General features: G+C 36.6%; 4 protein-coding genes and 1 long non-coding RNA gene across 5 annotated transcripts; all 5 read right to left on the reverse strand.

Moving 5' to 3' along the window:
- Positions 1-4977: 4977 nt before the first annotated feature.
- On the reverse strand, positions 4978-5648 carry LOC149219513 (uncharacterized). Its single transcript, XR_016248702.1, has 2 exons — positions 5503-5648; positions 4978-5330 (listed from the first exon to the last, which is right to left on the reverse strand). It is a non-coding gene; the product is annotated as an uncharacterized LOC149219513 (long non-coding RNA).
- An 858-nt stretch (positions 5649-6506) lies between these two features.
- On the reverse strand, positions 6507-8473 carry LOC149219514 (malate dehydrogenase, mitochondrial-like). The gene is made up of 4 exons (XM_089386843.1): positions 8312-8473; positions 7306-7474; positions 7134-7189; positions 6507-6638 (listed from the first exon to the last, which is right to left on the reverse strand). Exons 1-4 carry the CDS (start codon positions 8471-8473, stop codon positions 6507-6509), a joined length of 519 nt encoding a protein of 172 aa, XP_089242969.1.
- A 3085-nt stretch (positions 8474-11558) lies between these two features.
- On the reverse strand, positions 11559-13354 carry LOC149219515 (malate dehydrogenase, mitochondrial-like). Its single transcript, XM_089386844.1, has 4 exons — positions 13274-13354; positions 12270-12387; positions 11847-11908; positions 11559-11690 (listed from the first exon to the last, which is right to left on the reverse strand). The coding sequence occupies exons 1-4, from the start codon at positions 13352-13354 to the stop codon at positions 11559-11561; spliced, it is 393 nt and encodes a 130-aa protein (XP_089242970.1).
- A 501-nt stretch (positions 13355-13855) lies between these two features.
- Positions 13856-18275, reverse strand: LOC149219516 (uncharacterized). Its single transcript, XM_089382606.1, has one exon. It carries the CDS (start codon positions 15483-15485, stop codon positions 14673-14675), a length of 813 nt encoding a protein of 270 aa, XP_089238732.1. The 5' UTR covers positions 15486-18275; the 3' UTR covers positions 13856-14672.
- On the reverse strand, positions 17428-18377 carry LOC149219517 (uncharacterized). The gene is made up of 2 exons (XM_089386845.1): positions 18087-18377; positions 17428-17775 (listed from the first exon to the last, which is right to left on the reverse strand). Exons 1-2 carry the CDS (start codon positions 18375-18377, stop codon positions 17428-17430), a joined length of 639 nt encoding a protein of 212 aa, XP_089242971.1.
- Positions 18378-21899: the final 3522 nt, after the last annotated feature.

Consider the following 21899-nt stretch of genomic DNA (forward strand, 5'->3'; position numbering starts at 1 on the left):
CATCTAAAAAAGGTCCCCAAAAGTGGGTGACAAAGACACTTGAAAGTGTTCATCCTGATGAAGTTGGAAAGACAGGAACCATAAATTCAAACCGGAAAAATGGAGGTGATGTAGATGACTCTAATTCACCTGTTGATATGGATGTTTCTTATGATTGTGAATTAAAATTGTCTACATATTTTGAACCAACTTCCTTCAAAGAAGTTGCTTCTCATGATGAATGGAAAGAAGCAATGCAAAAGGAGTATAATGCCCTCATAAAGAACGACACTTGGAAGCTGGTTGATCCTCCATCAGGATCCAAACCAATTGGCTGCAAGTGGGTCTACAAGAACAAGTATAAAGCTGATGGCTCACTTGACAAGAAAAAAGCTAGCCTTGTTGCAAAAGGTTTTGCACAAAAGGAAGGGGTCGATTATGAGGAGACTTTTGCCCCCACAAAAAAGTGGGCTATCATCTGGACACTCTTTGCACTAGCAGCTCAGAACGGTTGGAAAGTCCATCAAATGGATGTAAAAAATGCTTTCTTGAATGGAGATCTAAAAGAGAATGCTTTTATGTCCCAGCCTGAAGGATTTTCTGTGAAAGGACATGAACATAAACTATGGAAACTTGTGAAGTCCTTGTATGGCCTTAAACAAGCACCACAAGCCTGGTATAAAAACTAACTGAGCATCTTCTGAAACTCAATTTCAAACATTTTGATCTTGATGATGCAACTTTATTTATCAAGAAAGTTGGCAAAATAGTTGTATATCCTGTGGTATATGTGGATGATGTTTTGATGACAGGGAACAATGAAAGCTACATTGCATCCATAAAGAAGGAATTGGGGAAAAGTTTTGAAATGACTGATTTGGGCTATGTTCATTACTATCGTGGCATTGAAGTAACCCAACATCCAAAGTCCATATTTCTTTCTCAAAATAAATACATTGGAGATCTGTTGAATAGGTTTGGCATGCCAGAGTGCAATCCCCTTACTACTCCAATGGAACAAAACTTAAAGCTCACATCTATTGAAGGAAAAGAATTTGAGGATGCAACAAAGTATAGAAAGCTTGTAGGAAGTCTCAACTACCTAACTACTACCAGACCAAACATTTAATTTGCCGTTGGAATCTTCTCTAGGTTTATGCAAAAGCCTTCTGAGGGACATTGGTCTGCTACAAAAAGAGTTCTAAGGTACTTGAAGGGAACTCAAGACTTTGGAATCAAGTATACACAGGTAGACGACTTCAGCTTGATTGGATACTCTGATTCAAACTTCGATGGAGACAAAGAAACTGGGGTATCTACTTCAGGATATTCTATGAGTCTTGGATCAGGAGCTGTCTCTTGGAGATCACGCAAACAATCAGTTCTAGCAGATTCCACAACAGAAGCAGAATATGTGGCAGTAGCTGAAGCAACAAAATAAATTGTGTGGCTCAAGAAAATTCTTGAAGATTTGTAGGTAAAACAAGTACAATCAACTCCACTCATGATTGACAATACCTCTGCAATAAAGTTGGCTAAGAACCCAAAGTTCCATGATCGAACGAAGCACATCAATACTAAATATCATCTGATTCGACATTATGTTGAGGCCAAAACAATCCATCTCCATCATTGTTCCACAAATGATCAAATTGTAGACATCTTCACCAAAGCGCTTGGAAGAGAAAAGCTTGAACAATTCAGAACGATGCTTGGACTCACCAACATCCCCTCAGATTAAGGGGGGGAATGTTGACACCTAATCCTCATGATTGGGTGAATTTATGTAAATAATTAAATTAGAAATGTGAACAGTGATCGGGAGATGAACTGAACAGTCTCTCCCTGTTGTATATAACAAAGACCTAGTTGATGGAATAATACACGAATCAGTTTTTGCTTTGTGGAGTTACTGCCTGGCCTGACAATTGTAAATTTGAGTAATTCAATGAGTATGTAGTAAAATCAAGAGTTAATTTTTCTTTCATTTTATTGAACCCATAGAATATATAACCAACGTAAGGATGATTAGTTGCAAATAGCATGTTGAGATATTTTCTAACACGTTAGAGCGTGACAACATTCCTGAGCCTCTGTCTAGCACATATGGCATAAATAAAGTTGTCACATTAAGTAAATACAAATTTATAATGAGGAATATATTCTTAACCATATGAAATAGTAAATGCAAATAATTAGCTAGTAGTTAAGGTTAAGCAGTAAGATTGATTTAATTAATGGTTAGTAATTTCCAACCTGTAGAATTAGAAAACCATAAAATGGTTTATGCTTTTTATTATGCTTATTCATTGAGGGTAATTTAGGGCTGGAGAAAAATACAATGTAAGTTTTATGCTTTTATTATATTGTTAATATTTTTATGGAATTTTTATGTTATCGTTGAACATTTTTATTGTAAATCTATAGATTATAAATTACAACTATTTAATTTTTGAATAATATATTGTGTTTTAGATTATGTGGTTTTTTACTAAAAGGATTTTTCAGTAATGGTTATAAGCTTTTATGTTTTTGACTAGGGAAACTATGTGCGTTTAATATTTCATTGATAAGCGTAGGAATCATATGCCATGATTTTTTACTTTTAAATAAGGCCCAGAAGTCTAAATTTTTTTTTTTTTCTAATGAAATTCACAACAAACATGACCTTATGATTAAGCGTAATTGTGATATGCTTGAGATTAAAATCTAAGATGGAATTCCAATTAATCATATTGATATACAAAAGAAATCGCACCTCTTATAATCCCTGATAAGAGGTAGGATTCCTTTATTCTCAATAACTTCGTGCATTTTCTATTAGTCTTGAATAAGTATTTCCATCGTTCATGGAATGAATGACTCTATGAAATGGGTTCTAGAAATTGCAATCTCTATTTCGCTTCTAGATTTTTTATTTCAATTTGTACTTCCTGACAAAGAATGAACACAAATCATGGAGCAGAGATTGCTCTTCTCAATATTCAAAATAATTAAAATAGATTGCGTAGAAAGAATCAACAATAAATGAATAGAGTGAAACTTGACTAAACTGAAGTAAATCTAAACTGACTATGACACCTAGTAGGCAATGGAAATAAATGTGATGACACCTAGAAGACAGTAAAATTAATATGTCAAGCTCACCTCCCACTACAACAAAACCAGCGATTTGCGCCAGATTTAGCGCCAGATTTTAGTGCATTTTTTTTGTAATTGTGATGAGCAACCTGGCGCTAAATCTGGCTCTATTGTACAATTTTTAAAGTGTCCTTTTTTGCACCTGATTTTGCATCCTTTTTCACGCTAGATTTTGCATCATTTTTTACACCAAACTATGCATCATTTTTTGCGTCAAATTTTGAACCAAGATTTGCATCTTATTTTATGACAGGTTTTGCTTCTAGTTTTGTGTCATTTTTTGCATCTATTTTTCATTCTCTTTTGCTTCCTATTTTGTGTCATTCTTTGCTTCCATTTTTGCACCATCATTTGCATCAAGTTTACACTGTATTTTGAATCCAATTTAACGTCTTTTTATGCATCCATTTTGTGTCAGTTTTTGCATCTAGTCTTACGCAAGGTTTTGTATCTAGTCTTACACTAGTTTTTGCTTCTATTTTTGCACCAGCTTTGGTGCCTATCTTTGCACCATGTGTTGAACTTGATTTAGCACCAAATTTTGCATCCATTTTTGTGCCCATTTTTGCATCTTTTTTTGGACCATTTTTTACATCCACATTTACGTTTGATTTGTCTCCATTTTTCCCATCTCATTTTGCACCATATTTTGCGTCATTTCTTTCATCCAATTTTGCATCATTTTTAACACCATCTCTTGCATCTAATGTTACATCATTTTGAGCATCGAAATTTGCATTTATATTTGCATCTTATGTTGATTCATGTGTTGTGTCCACCTTTGCACCTTATTTTGTGTCTAATGGTACATTCAATTTAGAGCCATTTTTTACGTCTACTTTCATATTTGTTTTTGCACCAAGTTTTGCATCCAATTTTAAGCTATTTTAAGCCCCTTTTTGCACCATTTTTTTGTGTCTACTTGTGTCGAATGTTGCACCATTATTTACACCGACTTTTTCATCCAATTTTGCATTATTTTGGTGTCTAGTTTTACATCATTTTCACCAACCAAATTTGCATCTTTTTTTGCCTCATCTTGTGTCCACATTTGCATATAATTTTGTGTCTAAGTTCGAGCCTAAATTTGCATGTGATTAGGAATCATTTTTTACATCCAATATGGCATCCTTGGTTTCACCTTTTTTCAGCCCCATTTTGCATCTTGTTTTATGTCTTTTCTTACATCCTTTTTTTTTCCTTTTTTGCACCCAAGTTTGCATCCCAAATTTACACCATTATTTGCATCATCATTTGGCATATTAATTTGTAACGTTTTTTGTTTCTTTTTAACGCTCAACTTTGCATCTTATTTTACATCTAGTTGTTGTCTTTTTTTGCATCTAATTTGGTTCCCATTTATGTGTCCTTGTTTTTGCCCAATTTGATATCCTTTTGTATGCCATGTTTTGTTCCCTTCTTTGTGTCAACTATTGCACAATTTTTCACTTCTAATTTAAAACACTTTGTATGTCAATTGTTTGCATTTTGTATTAATTCCTAGTTTAACATCCAATTTTACTTTCAATTTTGCATCCATGGTTACATCCGCATTTGACTTCTTATATAGAGTATATTTTTCTTTACATATATGACCCCCTTTATAGATTCATAGTGAAATATATGATAGTTTCTAAATATCATTAAAGCAGATATCACAATTCAAAATCATTTGTAAAGAAATTTAAGAGAAATTGACAACATCCATCCAAAAAAATAACAATGTGTCATTAACAATTTTCAAAACATGTATAAAATAGCAACATAATACTAATAAAATCAGTATTATTTTTAATCAAAACAACTAAAATTCAAATATGATTAACAAATCAAAATATTTCATGAATACCGTTATTCTACGATAAATTAACAACATACATAAATCAAACTCATCGTATGATTACAAAATCAAAATGTCTCATTGATATAGGGTAAATTCACAACACCCATCTAAACATAACAATGTCATTCTACACAATAATTTCTTCATAAAAAACAATGCATGTGCATGCCTAGCTACCACCACCAAGATCATCCTCATGATCATCTTGACCATCCTCATTACTCTGATCCACATCATCACCAACACCGCAACTATCATCATCATCTCCTCCTTCACCACCATCATCCTCATCCTCATCCTCATCATCTCCTAATATATGTTGAACATAATTTGGATCATCGTCTTGGCAATCATTACCTATAGCATTCTGACAAAAAAAATCAATATTTTATGTTAGTATTAATTACATAACACAACGCATGTTTTTGTTATACAATGTTAACCATAAAATGAGGTAAGATATAATATCTAATAGTACTAAAAAATAAAATGAAAATATGTTTTAAAAGTATATTGGAAATCCAACTAAGATTACATACCATAGAGTCCATCCAAACAACAAATTCAACCCATCTCTTTTGCTGCAGCACCTCCTTTTCCAAATGATTTGGAGGTCTTCAGGGTAAAAATATATATCCCATGGTTTATATTTGGCCTTAAAAAACAATAGAAAAAAAAAAATTTGAGAACACAGGAGCAAGATGAAAAAGGAATTGCATGTCTAAACATTTTGAAGTCTCAAAAACCATTCATCAACATAGAGAAGACTACAACACTACTCTTCACTTCCAAGTTTTCAACTAATGGATTTAACTGACCAGCAATGTTTTTTGCATGAACCATGCTCAAATGCTCAAGATGAGGTAATGAATGGATGTTATGCGCCTATTTGTGAATTGCAACCACAGGCATACATGTAAGTGCAAATTTGTAAATCTCATACCCAGATTTACCCATCATCAAGCACACAACTTTTGCGAGATCCATTTGACATATCTTATGTTTAAGAAGGAATAACATCCTTGAAGAGACTCATGGCTTTTCTTAGGGAAGGATCTTTGCATGCAGAATCTAGATTAACTCTGAACATTTCAATCAAACTAAGGTAAATGAAAGGCAACAATCCATCGGTCAAACCTCACAGGTTAAAAGCACCCGCTGAGTTTCACACAAATGAGAAAGCCTAAGGGAAAAGATTTGAGACATGCATGCTACATGATTTCATGTAGGATAAGTACCTAAGCTTAAGGCAAAAGATTTGAGACATGCAAATGTATGAAGTACAATATTCAGATAAAGAGAAAGAAGCTCCTTCATGCCATATTCTCACTGACAGTGAATCTCAGATTAGGTACTTATCAAGCATGAAATCATGTTGCATTCCAAGCATGAAATCATGAAGCACACACCATGATAAGATTATATGACTCCAACTATTGCATCAAGATGAAAAATTCAGCACTCTAGACAGCCACATAAGAATAAAAAAACATTCAAAAGATATGAATGCATATTAGCCACTATAGAGGACCAAAACATAAACTTACACCATAGACAGTGTGGCTGAACCTTTCCCTGCTTTTGCTTCAACAATTTCAGTTCCTCCATCCTGTGTGCACTTTGTCAAGGCTTTAATGTCCTCCTCAGACAATACAGAGTTTGGCTTTGGTGTTGCCTAAAAAAAATTATCAAAACAAAAAAGTGTATGTTCCCTTTTTAACTGTATTGAAGGGTAGGTAATTATGATCTCATTTTATCTTTGATAAATTAATTTTCTAATATCCAAGAGTAAAGAAAAAACTCAAGATGAGGATCCAACAAAGTCATATACATGTGAAAAAAGTGGAAGAATTGTAACACCCGCATGTCCACAAGAGTAAAGAAAAAACTCAAGATGAGGATCCAACAAAGTCATATACATGTGAAAAAAGTGGAAGAATTGTAACACCCGCATGTCCACCTACAACAGGAACATCAACTTCTGCAGACAGCATAGGATGACATCAACAACAAACATAAAACTGAGAATTGTATCTAATGTTAAAAAAAGCATGATGTTGGTAAGATCCTGCAGCATATCATGTATTGGGTCTAGCCCAGATGGTTGTGTGCAAAGACTGTTATCCTTCCCACCCGGGTTCAATTCCCTCAAGTGACATCTTGAGCTGACTATATTTCTGATGGCCTTGAGCCCTATGATACCATCCTTGAAATGAGGAGAAGTGCCTGGCATGTTTGCCCAGGATGCATATTTCATGATTAAATTATAAAAAATAAAAATATTTTACAGAATACTAAATATTTGAGAGTAGCTAAGCATAACAAGCCAGGATTTTAAATACCTTCAACAGGAACTCCTGCTTTTGAAGCATAGAACGTCTTTGCACAGACAACATCAAGAGTAGTAACACCAAAGAGTTTCTTTTCATTATAGGTCCCTGCCTTCTTAAAAACCTCAACAGCTATTGGTATAGTAGAATTTACAGGATTGCTGATGATATTTACAATTTCCTGCCATGGAGATCAAGTCCTCAGCAATGCCATAAAAACCAATTCTAGATGATTTCTTGAATCCAAATATACCATTCCTGATAGAAGGAAAACATTATCCAGTACACTCTCCCCCCTCTCCATATCTCTATCTATATAATATGTAACAATATACTATACATACTGTACACGCACACCAGTACATGAACAAAACAATTAATTGTGAAACATACTTGTTTATCTATTAACTTGCCACACTAATGGTAGTACATACTGATTGTATGTAATATATAATGTTATAGAGGATACCTCGTGATCAAGTGGATTTGTGCACAGTTAAATAGAAGACCAAGGATATTTTTTATATTGATATTCATATGCCAATTTTCTCAAAAGTCCAAAAGCTAAGTTACTAACTACAAGAGGAGAAACAAGAATAACAAGGCTTTAACAGTGGCTGCAAACTTGCATTGGACTACACAGCTAATTACTCTTAAGTTCATTTCAATTAGTATTTCCTTCTTATGGGCAAAAGTTAGATGCATTTTGTCTAAATACAGAGTCAATAATGAGTCAATCACCTATTCGTTTGACTCAAAGAAGTCTTCAAGCTTTGTTAACCTCTCCAGTAGAATTGATTATATACAAGAACATTATGTAAATCTAGATCAACAACTTGCTTAAAGATTCTTGCAAATATGTATTTGTATATATTGCCATCTCTATAGATCTCAAACATACAAAGCCTTCGACAAAGCAACTTACAATGAACGTCATGCTTATTCCTATGAAATAGTCAATAAGAAAATCACATGAAAACAAAAACTTCAAAGAAGATCATAAATCATGACAACTTACCTCTAGGCAGTATTTTGCAATTGCAGAGCAAAGAGATTTAACAAACCCTGCATTGATGTTGAAGAGATCATCACGGGTCATGCCAGGTTTTCGAGGCACACCAGCAAGAATGATCACAACATCTGCATTCTCCAATGCCATGCCAAGTTGTTCCTCTCCCATATATCCTGCAACCTGTACCCAGGTCACACTGCTATGAATTACTGACAAGGTTGTGACACAAGCATTATAAAATCAATATGGCAGTACCAAATTAAATGATAAATATGTAGACCAAAAAATAAGAAAAGAAATTATTATCACAAAGTTCCAAAAGAAGTAAAACTTGTTAACCTTGTTCCATGACCCAAGCAATGGTATGTCCTCCTCATAGTGAACAAGAATAGGATTATTTGTATTCTATAGTAAAATCCACCTTTTGGCTTTTACCGAGGAGATAGAGCACCAAAAGCAATGATTATGCTCGTAGGAGATTGAAGACCTATACCAACCCACGTTTCAATCAGGGTATAATCTTGTCCAATCTAGGTATACGACATTTCAATCAGGGTATAGTCTTATCCAATCCAGGTATAAAAGTGATGCTGTGATAAATAATTAGCATCTCACAAGCCACTTTAGGGAGTTTATTCAACCTTAGTTTAATTTACGATGCGAAGACTATTTTGATTTAATCTACTCATGGATAAAGAGGCAAATCTAAACGACCCCAAAAAGGTTGGATATAGAGGCAAATCCAATATGCAGAAGGTCATCAATTCAATCCTCACAAAATAACAAATTGACAATGAAATGAGACTATTCTAACTTCTAAGTAGTCATTAGGCCAAGTATGACTTAGATCCATCAGATCAAAAAGTCCTATTAAGCAGAGGCATATGATCCAGCCGTGGATTCTGCTAAAAATATAGATGCACTTTTCATCAAAAAATTATGAACTACCTCGTCCATTGGGCTGTGGTTTAGTGGCAAGTTGTAGGGTGCTTGTCATGAGGATGACCCAGGTTCAAAACCCAGGAGGCATATTCCCATGGTAATGCGGCTGCCCATGTCATTCCAAAATATGAAGTTGGGTTAACGTGATAAACACCAGTTCAATGATAATGCAGAGGTGTTGTTAATGATGACCCCTGTGCTATTGAGTTTTGCACAGATGAGCCCACCTGCAAGTCATGCGTGACTTTGATGAATAGATGCAATTAAGGTGTTTCACCCACGCCAGTCAAAAGGCCTTGACCAAACAAAAACAATAATAGTGAGCCCAACCTCAATTTCAACCTTCTCCTATCAATAGCAAATACTACTACTGCTAATAATAATAATAAGCACAGCCCAAATTTCAATCTAGCCATAAATGTCAGGCAGATTGTAGTCAAGTAGTTAAATCATAGCACTTTCAGTGCCCTCTTAGAAGTATGTTGCGGCATTATCTCACCATCGGAGTTAACTACCATATTGAGATTCAACAGACAAGATCAGGTGCAAATCCTGCATGAAATTGGTGGAATAGAGATTCTATGTTTGTAGCATCTACAATGAGGGCAAAACCCACTATGTTAACAGAAAGACATTTGCCAACAAGAAAACAATAAAAAATAATAATAATGTAGCCCTCAATATCTGCCTCTTTTGAAATGGCCCAAAGAATGTTAGGTATAGTCAAATCCAATATTCACGGTGTACAATACAATCGTTTTAGAATGACAATGCGATGGGCGTTGCTTCAATGGATTGTTGGGCCAAATGTCACCTAGATCCATAAAATTAAAAACCCTAATCGAGTAGGTGCACATGATGCAGCCATGGATTTCCACAAAATAAATATCTAGGTGCTTTTTTTCATCAATCAAAATATGCACAAACACATTTACAAACTGACCATGAAAGTGAATTGAGTTGACCATTAACGTGAATTGGGTTGTGTTTAAGAAATTAAATCATTGCGCTTTCAGGGCTCAAACCCACGTTCAAAAGCCCCGGAAGGCATATTTCCTGCAAAAATGTGGCCAAAAGAATAAATTCCACATTCGAAGAATCCCAGAGACCTTGACAGGTTATAGCAGTGGAGTCTAAGCCTGGTATAAGGTCTGGTTCCTTTAAGAAAATATGCGCTTACCAAAATAAATAAATTATCTGACCATGGACAATATCAGAAACGTAAAATCAAAGAATTAATAATAGGTAAAACACTAACGAAAAGTAGATCCTACCAAGTGGGTCGTCGTGCGATCGATCCCAATGGAGATCCCTTGAAACTAAAATCAAAACATCTCTATCGTTCGCAGAGAGAACAGATCCAGCATACAGAGAATGAAAAAAACGCGGTAGGAAAAATATATATCCCATGGTTTATATTTGGCCTTAAAAAATAGTAGAAAAAAAAAAAAATTTGAGAACACAGGAGCAAGATGAAAAAGGAATTGCATGTCTAAACATTTTGAAGTCTCGAAAACCATTCATCAACATAGAGAAGACTACAACACTACTCTTCCCTTCCAAGTTTTCAACTAATGGATTTAACTGACCAGCAATGTTTTTTGCATGAACCATGCTCAAATGCTAAAGATGAGGTAATGAATGGATGCTATGGGCCTATCTGTGAATTGCAACCACAGGCATACATGTAAGTGCAAATTTGTAAATCTCATACCCAGATTTACCCATCATCAAGCACACAACTTTTGCGGGATCCATTTGACATATCTTATGTTTAAGAAGGAATAACATCCTTGAAGAGACTCATGGCTTTTCTTAGGGAAGGATCTTTGCATGCAGAATCTAGATTAACTCTGAACATTTCAATCAAACTAAGGTAAAAAGGCAACAATCCATCGGTCAAACCTCACAGGTTAAAAGCACCCGCTGAGTTTCACACAAAAGAGAAAGCCTAAGGGAAAACATTTGAGACATGCATGCTACATGATTTCATGTAGGATAAGTAACTAAGCTTAAGGCAAAAGATTTGAGACATGCAAATGTATGAAGTACAAGATTCAGATAAAGAGAAAGAAGCTCCTTCATGCCATATTCTCACTGACAGTGAATCTTAGATTAGGTACTTATCAAGCATGAAATCATGTTGCATGCCAAGCATGAAATCATGAAGCACACACCATGATAAGATTATCTGACTCCAACTACTGCATCAAGATGAAAAATTCAGCACTCTAGACAGTCACATAAGAATAAAAAAACATTCAAAAGATATGAATGCATATTAGCCACTATAGAGGACCAAAACATAAACTTACACCATAGACAGTGTGGCTGAACCTTTCACTGCTTTTGCTTCAACAACTTCAGTTCCTCCATCCTGTGTGTGCTTTGTCAAGGCTTTAATGTCCTCCTCAGACAATACAGAGTTTGGCTTTGGTGTTGCCTAAAAAAAATTATCAAAACAAAAAAGTGTTAGTTCCCTTTTTAACTGTATTAAAGGGTAGGTAATAATGATCTCATTTTATCTTTGATAAATTAATCTTCTAATATCCAAGAGTAAAGAACAAACTCAAGATGAGAATCCAACAAAGTCATATACATGTGAAAAAAGTGGAAGAACTGTAACACCCACATGTCCACCTACAACAGGAACATCAACTTCTGCAGACAGCATAGGATGACATCAACAATAAACATAAAACTGAGAATTGTATCTAATGTTAAAAAAAACATGATGTTGTTAAGATCCTGCAGCATATCATGTATTGGGTCTAGCCCAAATGGTTGTGTGCAAAGACTGTTATCCTTCCCACCCGGGTTCAATTCCCTCAAGTGACATCTTGAGCTGACTATATTTCTGATGGCCTTGAGCCCTATGATACCATCCTTGAAATGAGGAGAAGTGTCTGGCATGTTTTCCCAGGATGCATATTTCATGATTAAATTATAAAAAATAAAAATATTTTACAGAATACTAAATATTTGAGAGTAGCTAAGCATAACAAGCCAGAATTTTAAATACCTTCAACAGGAACTCCTGCTTTTGAAGCATAGAACGTCTTTGCGCGGACAACATCAAGAGTTAACACCAAAGAGTTTCTTTTCATTATAGGTCCCCGCCTTCTTAAAAACCTCAGCAGCTATTGGTACAGTAGAATTTACAGGATTGCTGATGATATTTACAATTTCCTGCCATGGATGTCAAGTCCTCAGCAATGCCATAAAAACCAATTCTAGATGATTTCTTGAATCCAAATATACCATTCCTGATAGAAGGAAAACATTATCCAGTACACTCTCCCCCCTCTCCATATCTTTATCTATATAATATGTAACAATATACTATACATACTGTACACACACACCAGTACATGAACAAAACAAATAATTGTGAAACATACTTCTTTATCTATTAACTTGCCACACTAATGGTAGTACATACTGATTGTATGTAATATATAATGTTATAGAGGATACCTCGTGATCAAGTGGATTTGTGCACAGTTAAATAGAAGGCCAAGGATATTTTTTATATTGATATTCATATGCCAATTTTCTCAAAAGTCCAAAAGCTAAGTTACTAACTACAAGAGGAGAAACAAGAATAACAGGGCTTTAACAGTCGCTGCAAACTTGCATTGGAGTACACAGCTAATTACTCTTAAGTTCATTTCAATTAGTATTTCCTTTTTATGGGCAAAAGTTAGCTGCAATTTGTCTAAATAAAGAGTCAATAATGAGTCAATCACCTATTCGTTTGACTCAAAGAAGTCTTCAAGCTTCGTTAACCTCTCCAGTAGAATTGATTATATACAAGAACAGTATGTAAATCTAGATCAACAACTTGCTTAAAGATTCTTGCAAATATCTATTTGTATATATTGCCATCTCTATAGATCTCAAACATACAAAGCCTTCGACAAAGCAACTTACAATGAACGTCATGCTTATTCCTATGAAATAGTCAATAAGAAAATCGCATGAAAACAAAAACTTTAAAAAAGATCATTAATCATGACAACTTACCTCTGGGCAGTATTTTGCAATGGCAAAGCAAAGAGATTTAACAATCCCTGCATTGATGTTGAAGAGATCATCACGGGTCATGCCAGGTTTTCGAGGCACACCAGCAGGAATGATCACAACATCTGCATTCTCCAATGCCGTGCCAAGTTATTCCTCTCCCATATATCCTGCAACCTGCACCCAGGTCACACTGCTGTGAATTACTGACAAGGTCGTGACAGAAGCATGATAAAATCAATATGGCAGTACCAAATTAAATGATAAATTTGTAGACCAAAAAATAAGAAAAGAAATTATTATCGCAAAGTTCCAAAAGAAGTAAAACTTGTTATCCTTGTTCCATGACCCAAGCAATGGTATGTCCTCCTCATAGTGAACAAGAATATGATTATTTGTATTCTATAGTAAAATCCACCTTTTGGATTTTACTGAGGAGATAGAGCACCAAAAGCAATGATTATGCTCGTAGGAGATTGAAGACCTATACCAACCCACGTTTCAATCAGGGTATAATCTTGTCCAATCCAGGTATACGACATTTCAATGAAGCTGGAAAAAAATGAAGCTTCAAACCTCTTATGCTATACATTTGATCTGTATTCCTCAGTTAGCTTCTGTCATGCTGTACACTTGATCTGTATTCCTCAGTCAGCTTCTGTCATGGTGATCATGTCCCAAGTCCATCATGTCACTGCATTCCTATGAAGTGAATTTGGACATGGATGAAGACCCATCTTATAGATCTTGATGACAAATGAAAAACAAACAAACACAACAAAATTCAAGTGTAGGGAAGCCTTCATATCCCAAGTCCATCATGTCACTGCATTCCTATGAAGTGAATTTGGACATGGATGAAGACCCATCTTATAGATCTTGATGACAAATGAAAAACAAACAAACACAACAAAATTCAAGTGTAGGGAAGCCTTCATATGGAGAGACTGGCCAGACTACATGACAATTAGTCAGCCCTGAAAGTCTAAACCCTAATGCTTGAAATTTCCTTCATCTGAAAAAATACGTTCCTTTCATCAATTCATGCTCTTTCAAGAAGCATTTCATGTGCAGTAGGTAATGGGTATTATCTTAATTCTGGATCAAGGAGCCTACAGAAGATCCATAATTAGTGAGCTCAGGCCATACTCCTCCATTCCAATATGCAGAATCACTAGCTGCCTCAAACAAGGGCTCTGATGGAACTGGCCATTCTCGAGTTATATTCAAACGATTGTCTTTGACCTTCCACCTTGACACAAGAAGCGAGGCTTGTGACCACCACTTTTAGGTTAAGATCATTCCTGGAGCTATTACTGTTTTCCAGTTAAGAGAAAGGGGTTATACCTACCTGTACAGGATCACTACCCTCAGCTAGCTTCTACTGCTCAATTGCTCTCCACTAATTGGCCTCAGAATACCTGTTGGTATTGCCATTAATGATCCCTTCCTGCAGAGATAGAGAATACGGAGACAAATCATCACAATTAGTGGAATTCAGCATTGGTAACGGTACTTCTGAGATTTGTGTGGGGAGACTTTCAAAGAAGCTGGCATCTATATCTCTGACTGCTCTAGTTAGGGCTTCTGTTCTATTAGGGTTAGTATTAAAATTGAGGCATGTAAAAGTGGGTTTAAAAGAGTTGAGGGCGTTCAGTGAGGAAAGCCAGTTGAGAGGGGATAGGTTGCAGCTACGGGGATCAAAGAATGTCCTTAGAAACTCAGAATCATTGCCATATAGAGCTCTCTGATCTGCCAGCCTTGTGGCAAGAGAAAGACTGTGGATGCCATCATGAGTAGTAGCACTTCCTGCAGGAAGCCCATAGAACATAGAATTTGCATTTTGAGAACGCCCTAGGGGAGCTGAACCGTTTATGTTTAACTCATTAACAGATGTGGAAGCTTCGTTCATTTGAGCACAAGCGTGATCTATTGTTCTATTGGCACGTTTGTTCTTCCGGCACCCACCACCAACAGGAACGTTGTGCAGAGTGCCTCCTCTAGTCCAATATCTCTTGCATGTCTTGCAGAAATGGCGAGGCTGGGACAAGCTGTAGTTGTTGTAGTAGCAAAAATTGGTGTTGGCTGAATCACAACGAGGGAATTTGAGTGGTTGATCTGGCGGTGGTGGCTGCTTCAATCCACTTTGTTCCATCATTGGCCGAGAACAAGCCGGCAACATTTCCTCCAGAGGCTTTAGGGTTCTCTTGTGCATGAGACTCTGCACAAAGAATCAAAGGAAATATTGCGTCAAATACAAGCATCAATATCTCAGCTACAACTCAAATTTCTAATTATGCCAAAATAAATGAAAGTTTCAGAGTTTATGCTTTTGTGATTCTAATTCATTTGAATTTTATCTCTCTAATAAATCTATTTTTTATTTGTCAACCTTGAAAACTGTGTAACAATAATCTCTATGTGAGGTATCCTAAAGATAAAACTCAATTAAACTTTCCAACCTTGAAAACTTTATCACAATAAATCTCTATGTGATGTATCCTGAAGATAAAACTCAAATAAACAAAAACAATCAATGAAAAGGATCTTGATCTTGGATTCTGACAGACTGATACATCTCCAACACAAGCCAAAACATTTGACCTCCTCCATGGAATAAGAATGCTAGTAGAAGAAGCTGTGATTCAGATGAAATTCTAAGAATAACTGACAATAAAGCATCATATATTTGTGAAATTCACCCTGAGCTGCATCTAAACATGAATCAAGACTAAATTTCCAAGGCTTAAAGTAATGATTCATTACAAAAGTGTACGTGAGATGCTTGTAAAGCTACAAAATATGCATATAATATACTCAGAAACCCTAGACAGGATGGGATGAATTCGGACCTACATACCATCGCCTTTGCTGCAACCCTAACCCTAAGAAAACCAAGAAAGAGGAGGAGGGCAGAAACAAGAGTCTGAGCCTAATCGCAATGCAATTATGCTATTGTTATACCTGTGGCTAGTCAGAATCCATGCAGACTTGGATGGAGCTGAGAACCATTTCAGCTCTAAAGCTAACTTAGAATCCAACACTTTGAAAACCACTACAGTTTGAAAAACCGATATGCAAGCGAACACACACCAGTCCTGCACTGTTGCAACAAGTTGCAGACCCAGATGGAAGCATCTAATAAACATATCCTGCAGTAACATGGAACAGTTAGAATCCAAAAGAATTAATACCATGAAACAAATAGATAGGAAATACTTATAATGAATTTACTATTAGATATTCCTATATATTGCAGTATGTATTAGCCCCACTAATTGTTTCCCTTTCTTAATGTAACCTTTCACCACTATGGTCACTATAATATCAAATACAATATGTGTCTCTTAACCAATGGGTGTCAGATAAAAAGCAGCAGCTGCTCCTAAAATCCCTAAGCTGTTCTTTACCAAAGGCTCCCAATCCGAAGTTCTCCCCACAATTGGAAGGATCCCAAACGAAGGAAATAACAATAGCCACAGAGGAGAAAGAAGAACAGCACAACCCACTGCCATGAACCCTCGCATATTTACAAAGAATATCATCATGATACCAACTGATTATCAAAAGAAAACTGTTAAACTTGGGAAACAGTTTCACCTGACCTTAGCAATAACTTTGTCTTGACTCACAAACTCCAGACAAAAGTGAGTTAGCATATTCAGCTGTCCTGCATAGAACTGGATGTGATAATTTGATTTCCTCCTCTCCTTGCAATTTTGCTAGGATAATTAAGGCAAATTATTAACCCCAACCTTTGTTGCCCCGTGATGTTTGAAGCTGGAAAAAAATGAAGCTTCAAACCTCTTATGCTGTACATTTGATCTATATTCCTCAGTCAGCTTCTATCATGGTGATCATGTCCCAAGTCCATCATGTCACTGCATTCCTATGAAGTGAATTTGGACATTGATGAAGACCCATCTTATAGATCTTTATGACAAATGAAAAACAAATAAACAAACACAACAAAATTCAAGTGTAGGGAAGCCTTCATCTGGAGAGACTGGCCAGACTACATGACAATTAGTCAGCCCTGGAAGTCTAAACCCTAATGATTGACATTTCCTTCATCTGAAAAAATACGTTCCTTTCATCAATTCATGCTCTTTCAAGAAGCATTTCATGTGCATCAGCTAATGGGTATTATCTTAATTCTAGATCAAGGAGCCTACAGAAGATCCATAATTAGTGAGCTCAGGCCATACTCCTCCATTCCAATATGCAGTATCACTAGCTGCCTCAAACAAGGGCTCTAATGGAACTCGCCATTCTGGAGTTATATTCAAACGATTGTCTTGACCTTCCACCTTGACACAAGAAGGGAGGCTTGTGACCACTCTTAGGTTAAGATCATTCCTGGAGCTATTAGTGTTTTCCAGTTCAGAGAAAGGGGTTATACCTACCTGTACAGGATCACTACCCTCAGCTAGCTTCTGCTGCTCAATTGCTCTCCACTGATTGGCCTCAGAATACCTGTTGGTATTGCCATTATTGATCCCTTCCTACAGAGATAGAGAATACGGAGACAAATCATCACAATTAGTCGAATTCAGCACTGGTAATGGTACTTCTGAGATTTGTGTGGGGAGACTTTCAAAGAAGCTGGAATCTATATCTCTGACTCCTCTAGTCAGGGCTTCTGTTCTATTAGGGTTAGAATTAAAATTGAGACATGGAAAAGTGGGTTTAAAAGAGTTGAGGGCGTTCAGTGAGGAAAGCCCATTGAGAGGGGGGGGGATAGGTTGCAGCTACGGGGATCAAAGAATGTCCTTAGAAACTTAGAATCATTGCCATATAGAGCTCTCTGATCTGCCAGCCTTGTGGCAAGAGAAAGACTGTGGATGCCATCATGAGTAGTAGCACTTCCTGCAGGAAGCCCATAGAACATAGAATTTGCAATTTGAGAATGGCCTAGGGGAGCTGAACCGTTTATGTTTAACTCATTAACAGATGTGGAAGCTTTGTCCATTTGAGCACAAGCGTGATCTATTGTTCTCTGAGCACGCTTGTTCTTCCGGCACCCACCACCAACAGGAACGTTGCGCAGAGTCCCTCCTCTAGTCCAATATCTCTTGCATGTCTTGCAGAAAAGAATTAATACCATGAAACAAATGGATAGGCTATGGGAGCCTGAGATGAGATTACCCAAAGAAACAGAAATTAAATGTAAAATCCACACACCTTGATTTTCTTATTGGAGTCTCAGGCTTCAATAACATTAGTATTAAATAACAAACTGTTGGCTTGTAGTGTTTTATAAAGACACTGTTGAATTAAGATTTCGAGCTTTTTCTGATCTTGAGTAGATTTTAGAGGATGTTTCCTTCATTACCAATACAAGTTTGGATCCATCCCATAACATAGCTAAATTAACCTGAATGGATTTTTCTCCAATATTGTTTTTTCCAGGCCATTACGTTCCTTAGTTAGCTCAAGTCATCTACAGACACAACAAGGACCTTGAAAATCCAGCCATTAATCTGAAAGGATATATGGTAAGACCCTATACTGTCATTATGAATGTATGGGCATTAAAATATAACGAGCAACACTTGAAATGGACGACAGATGGCAATAAATCATTTGTTCTAAATAGGATCATATAGAATGCATTGTTCGTATACCAGGAAGTGAGAGGAGAGGATTCATTATATCCATGGCTAGCCCATGTAGGAAGCCATAAAGAAGACACCCGATTCTCCTTCTCATGGTCTCATCTCTTGGTACATTACTTACGAACAAACGAACAGTTTTCTTCGCACAATAGTAACATTAGCTGCTAGATGGATAGTTGATATAATTGGCAATATTTGGAGCTTCATATATAATTCACCAAGGCTGCCCCAAGATGAAAGCTCCAATGCCATTTGTTGGAGCTCTATATATGATTCACAAACAGCCCCCAATGCTCCAATTGATGTACTCCCAATTAGCTGGATGTTCCCTAAATGATGAACGACCAATGAGCTGGAGATCTGACAGAAATATCCGTCTCACCAACAAGTTTGCTATCTCAACATGCTCATTGTCTATCTCATTAACGCCAATCCCTTTCAAGTGAGAGATTGCACATAAAGCTTGCAAAACAACTGTTTTCAAACATCTAAAATTTTGTCTGTTCATCTTTAGGAGTCAAATTTTTTTATGTCATACATCAATGTACAGTTACTGATAAAAAAATGATGGTGTTCTACAACCTGAGTGGTTTCCTTTTTCCTTTTTCAAGGAAAAGTATTGCAAATCCTCTATTTGACAAAAAGGAACAGATATCATTTAAAAAAAATATGTAGTACAACCTAAATAAAAAAGAATGGAAATCACATTCTTCAAGGGTATGTAGTAAATACAAATAGATACTCTTTTAGGTATTCAAAAATATCCACTTTACAAAGAAATTCTCAATCCTGTTGTTGTTTTTTTCTTTTTCTTTTAACTCAGTCCACCCCTGGCAAGGGATTTATAGCTACCATCTGTAAGTCGGCTTCCAAAAGCTCACTTTTCACCAAAATTGCCTGATTCTTGTCTGAGTCAAAGCTTTTTAATTCATAAACTTTTTTCAGCTTCCAAAGGCTCAATTTTCACCAAAATTGCCTGCTCCTTGTCAGAGTCAAAACTCTTTGATTCATAATCTCTCTTTACTCATCTTCATAAAGTGTCCTTGTGAAATGTCTTTTATATGGTAATATTAGATGTTCTTATACTGTTGTGGTTACTCTCCGATGCCCTGTCATTACGTTTCGGTGGTTGTTCCCTCTGATCGGGTGTACATTGACTGACAGAGTATGAGTGTTTTATGTGATTGAAGGTGGGCTTGTAATTGAAAATGGAGAGGAAAGAGAATGACTTAAAAGAGATAACGCAGCAGGAACTGAGTGGCATTTTAACTGGGGGTGGAGAAAGACTCAGAATGCTCTTGATGGTTGCTTGCTGAGGCTTGAGCTTGAGTTGCCATGAGATACTGGAGATGGGTCTAATCACGAAAGACCGAATGCACTAAAAATTCTGCTGCGCAATTGCACTCCACTGATTGGCCTCAGAATACCTGTTGGTATTGCCATTATTGATCCCTTCCTGCAGAGATAGAGAATACGGAGACAAATCATCACAATTAGTGGAATTCAGCACTGGTAACGGTACTTCTGAGATTTGTGTGGGGAGACTTTCAAAGAAGCTGGCATCTATATCTCTGACTGCTCTAGTTAGGGCTTCTGTTCTATTAGGGTTAGAATTAAAATTGAGACATGTAAAAGTGGGTTTAAAAGATTTGAGGGCGTTCAGTGAGGAAAGCCCATTAAAAGGGGATAGGTTGCAGCTACGGGGATCAAAGAATGTCCTTAGAAACTCAGAATCATTGCCATATAGAGCTCTCTGATCTACCATCATTGTGGCAAGAGAAATACTGTGGATGCCATCATGAGTAGTAGCACTTTCTGCAGGAAGCCCATAGAACATAGAATTTGCAATTTGAGAATGCCCTAGGGGAGCTGAACCGTTTATGTTTAACTCATTAACAGATGTGGAAGCTTCGTTCATTTGAGCACAAGCGTGATCTATTGTTCTCTTGGAAGTAGTAAACACAAGAATGACATACCTATAAGCTATAGGGGAAGGCCTCATTGCCATACATTCAGAAAATTCATGAGTCTAGAGTAACCACATCCTGAAATAAAAAACAATATAATGCCTGCAATAAAAGGTTTATTTTACACAAATAAAAACGAAATTTATTCTCTGCGGAATGTAACTAAAACCAGAATAACAGGGCTGCTGAGCACAGAGAATGTCAGAGTTGGGAACTTTACAGCGAATTACAGTCACTACAGAGCATGGTGGATATGTGAAGGAGACCCATTAATCGATGCAGTCCTGCATGAGAATAACTGACAATAAAGCATCATATATTTGTGAAATTCACCCTGAGCTGCATCTAAACATGAATCAAGACTAAATTTCCAAGGCTTAAAGTAATGATTCATTACAAAAGTGTACGTGAGATGCTTGTAAAGCTCAGAAACCCCAGACGGGATGGGATGAATTCAGACCTACATACCATACCATCGCCTTTGCTGCAACCCTAACCCTAAGAAAACCAAGAAAGAGGAGGAGGGCAGAAACAAGAGTCTGAGCACACGATATGCAGGCGAACACACACCAGTCCTGCACTGTTGCGCCAAGTTGCAAACCCAGATGGAAGCATCTAATAAACAGATCCTGCAGCAAACCGTTTCTGCAACGAATGGGTATTTCAGCATCAGGAATTTCAGCCCAGAAATTTGTCCTAAGTATCTAGGACTAACCATTCCTATTGCAAGGAGGTGACCAACCTTGAAAACCATCGAAATCATAGAGATGAAGGTGAGAAGCGCCAATGTAGTTAGAAAGAGCCGAGGCTCATGCCATGAACCAAAGTGTAGTGAATACCTGGAAAAACATTGAACAGGAAATAAAATTTGGGAAGGCTACCTTGCCATCTGAAGCGATTTAAGTAAAATAAAAAAATGATTTATCAAAGGATTATGTGTGCAGAAGAAGAGCATCCCTCTATCTCGTGTTGGAAAATTGATTAATCAATGCATGATACCCTTCAAATTGACCGGATAGAGAGTTCATACCTTGGAGGACTTGG

Source organism: Pinus tabuliformis, chromosome Q (genome assembly GCF_031772625.1).
Source record: "Pinus tabuliformis cultivar Carrire ecotype Pingquan chromosome Q, CPIR1, whole genome shotgun sequence".
Lineage (NCBI taxonomy): Eukaryota > Viridiplantae > Streptophyta > Pinopsida > Pinales > Pinaceae > Pinus > Pinus tabuliformis.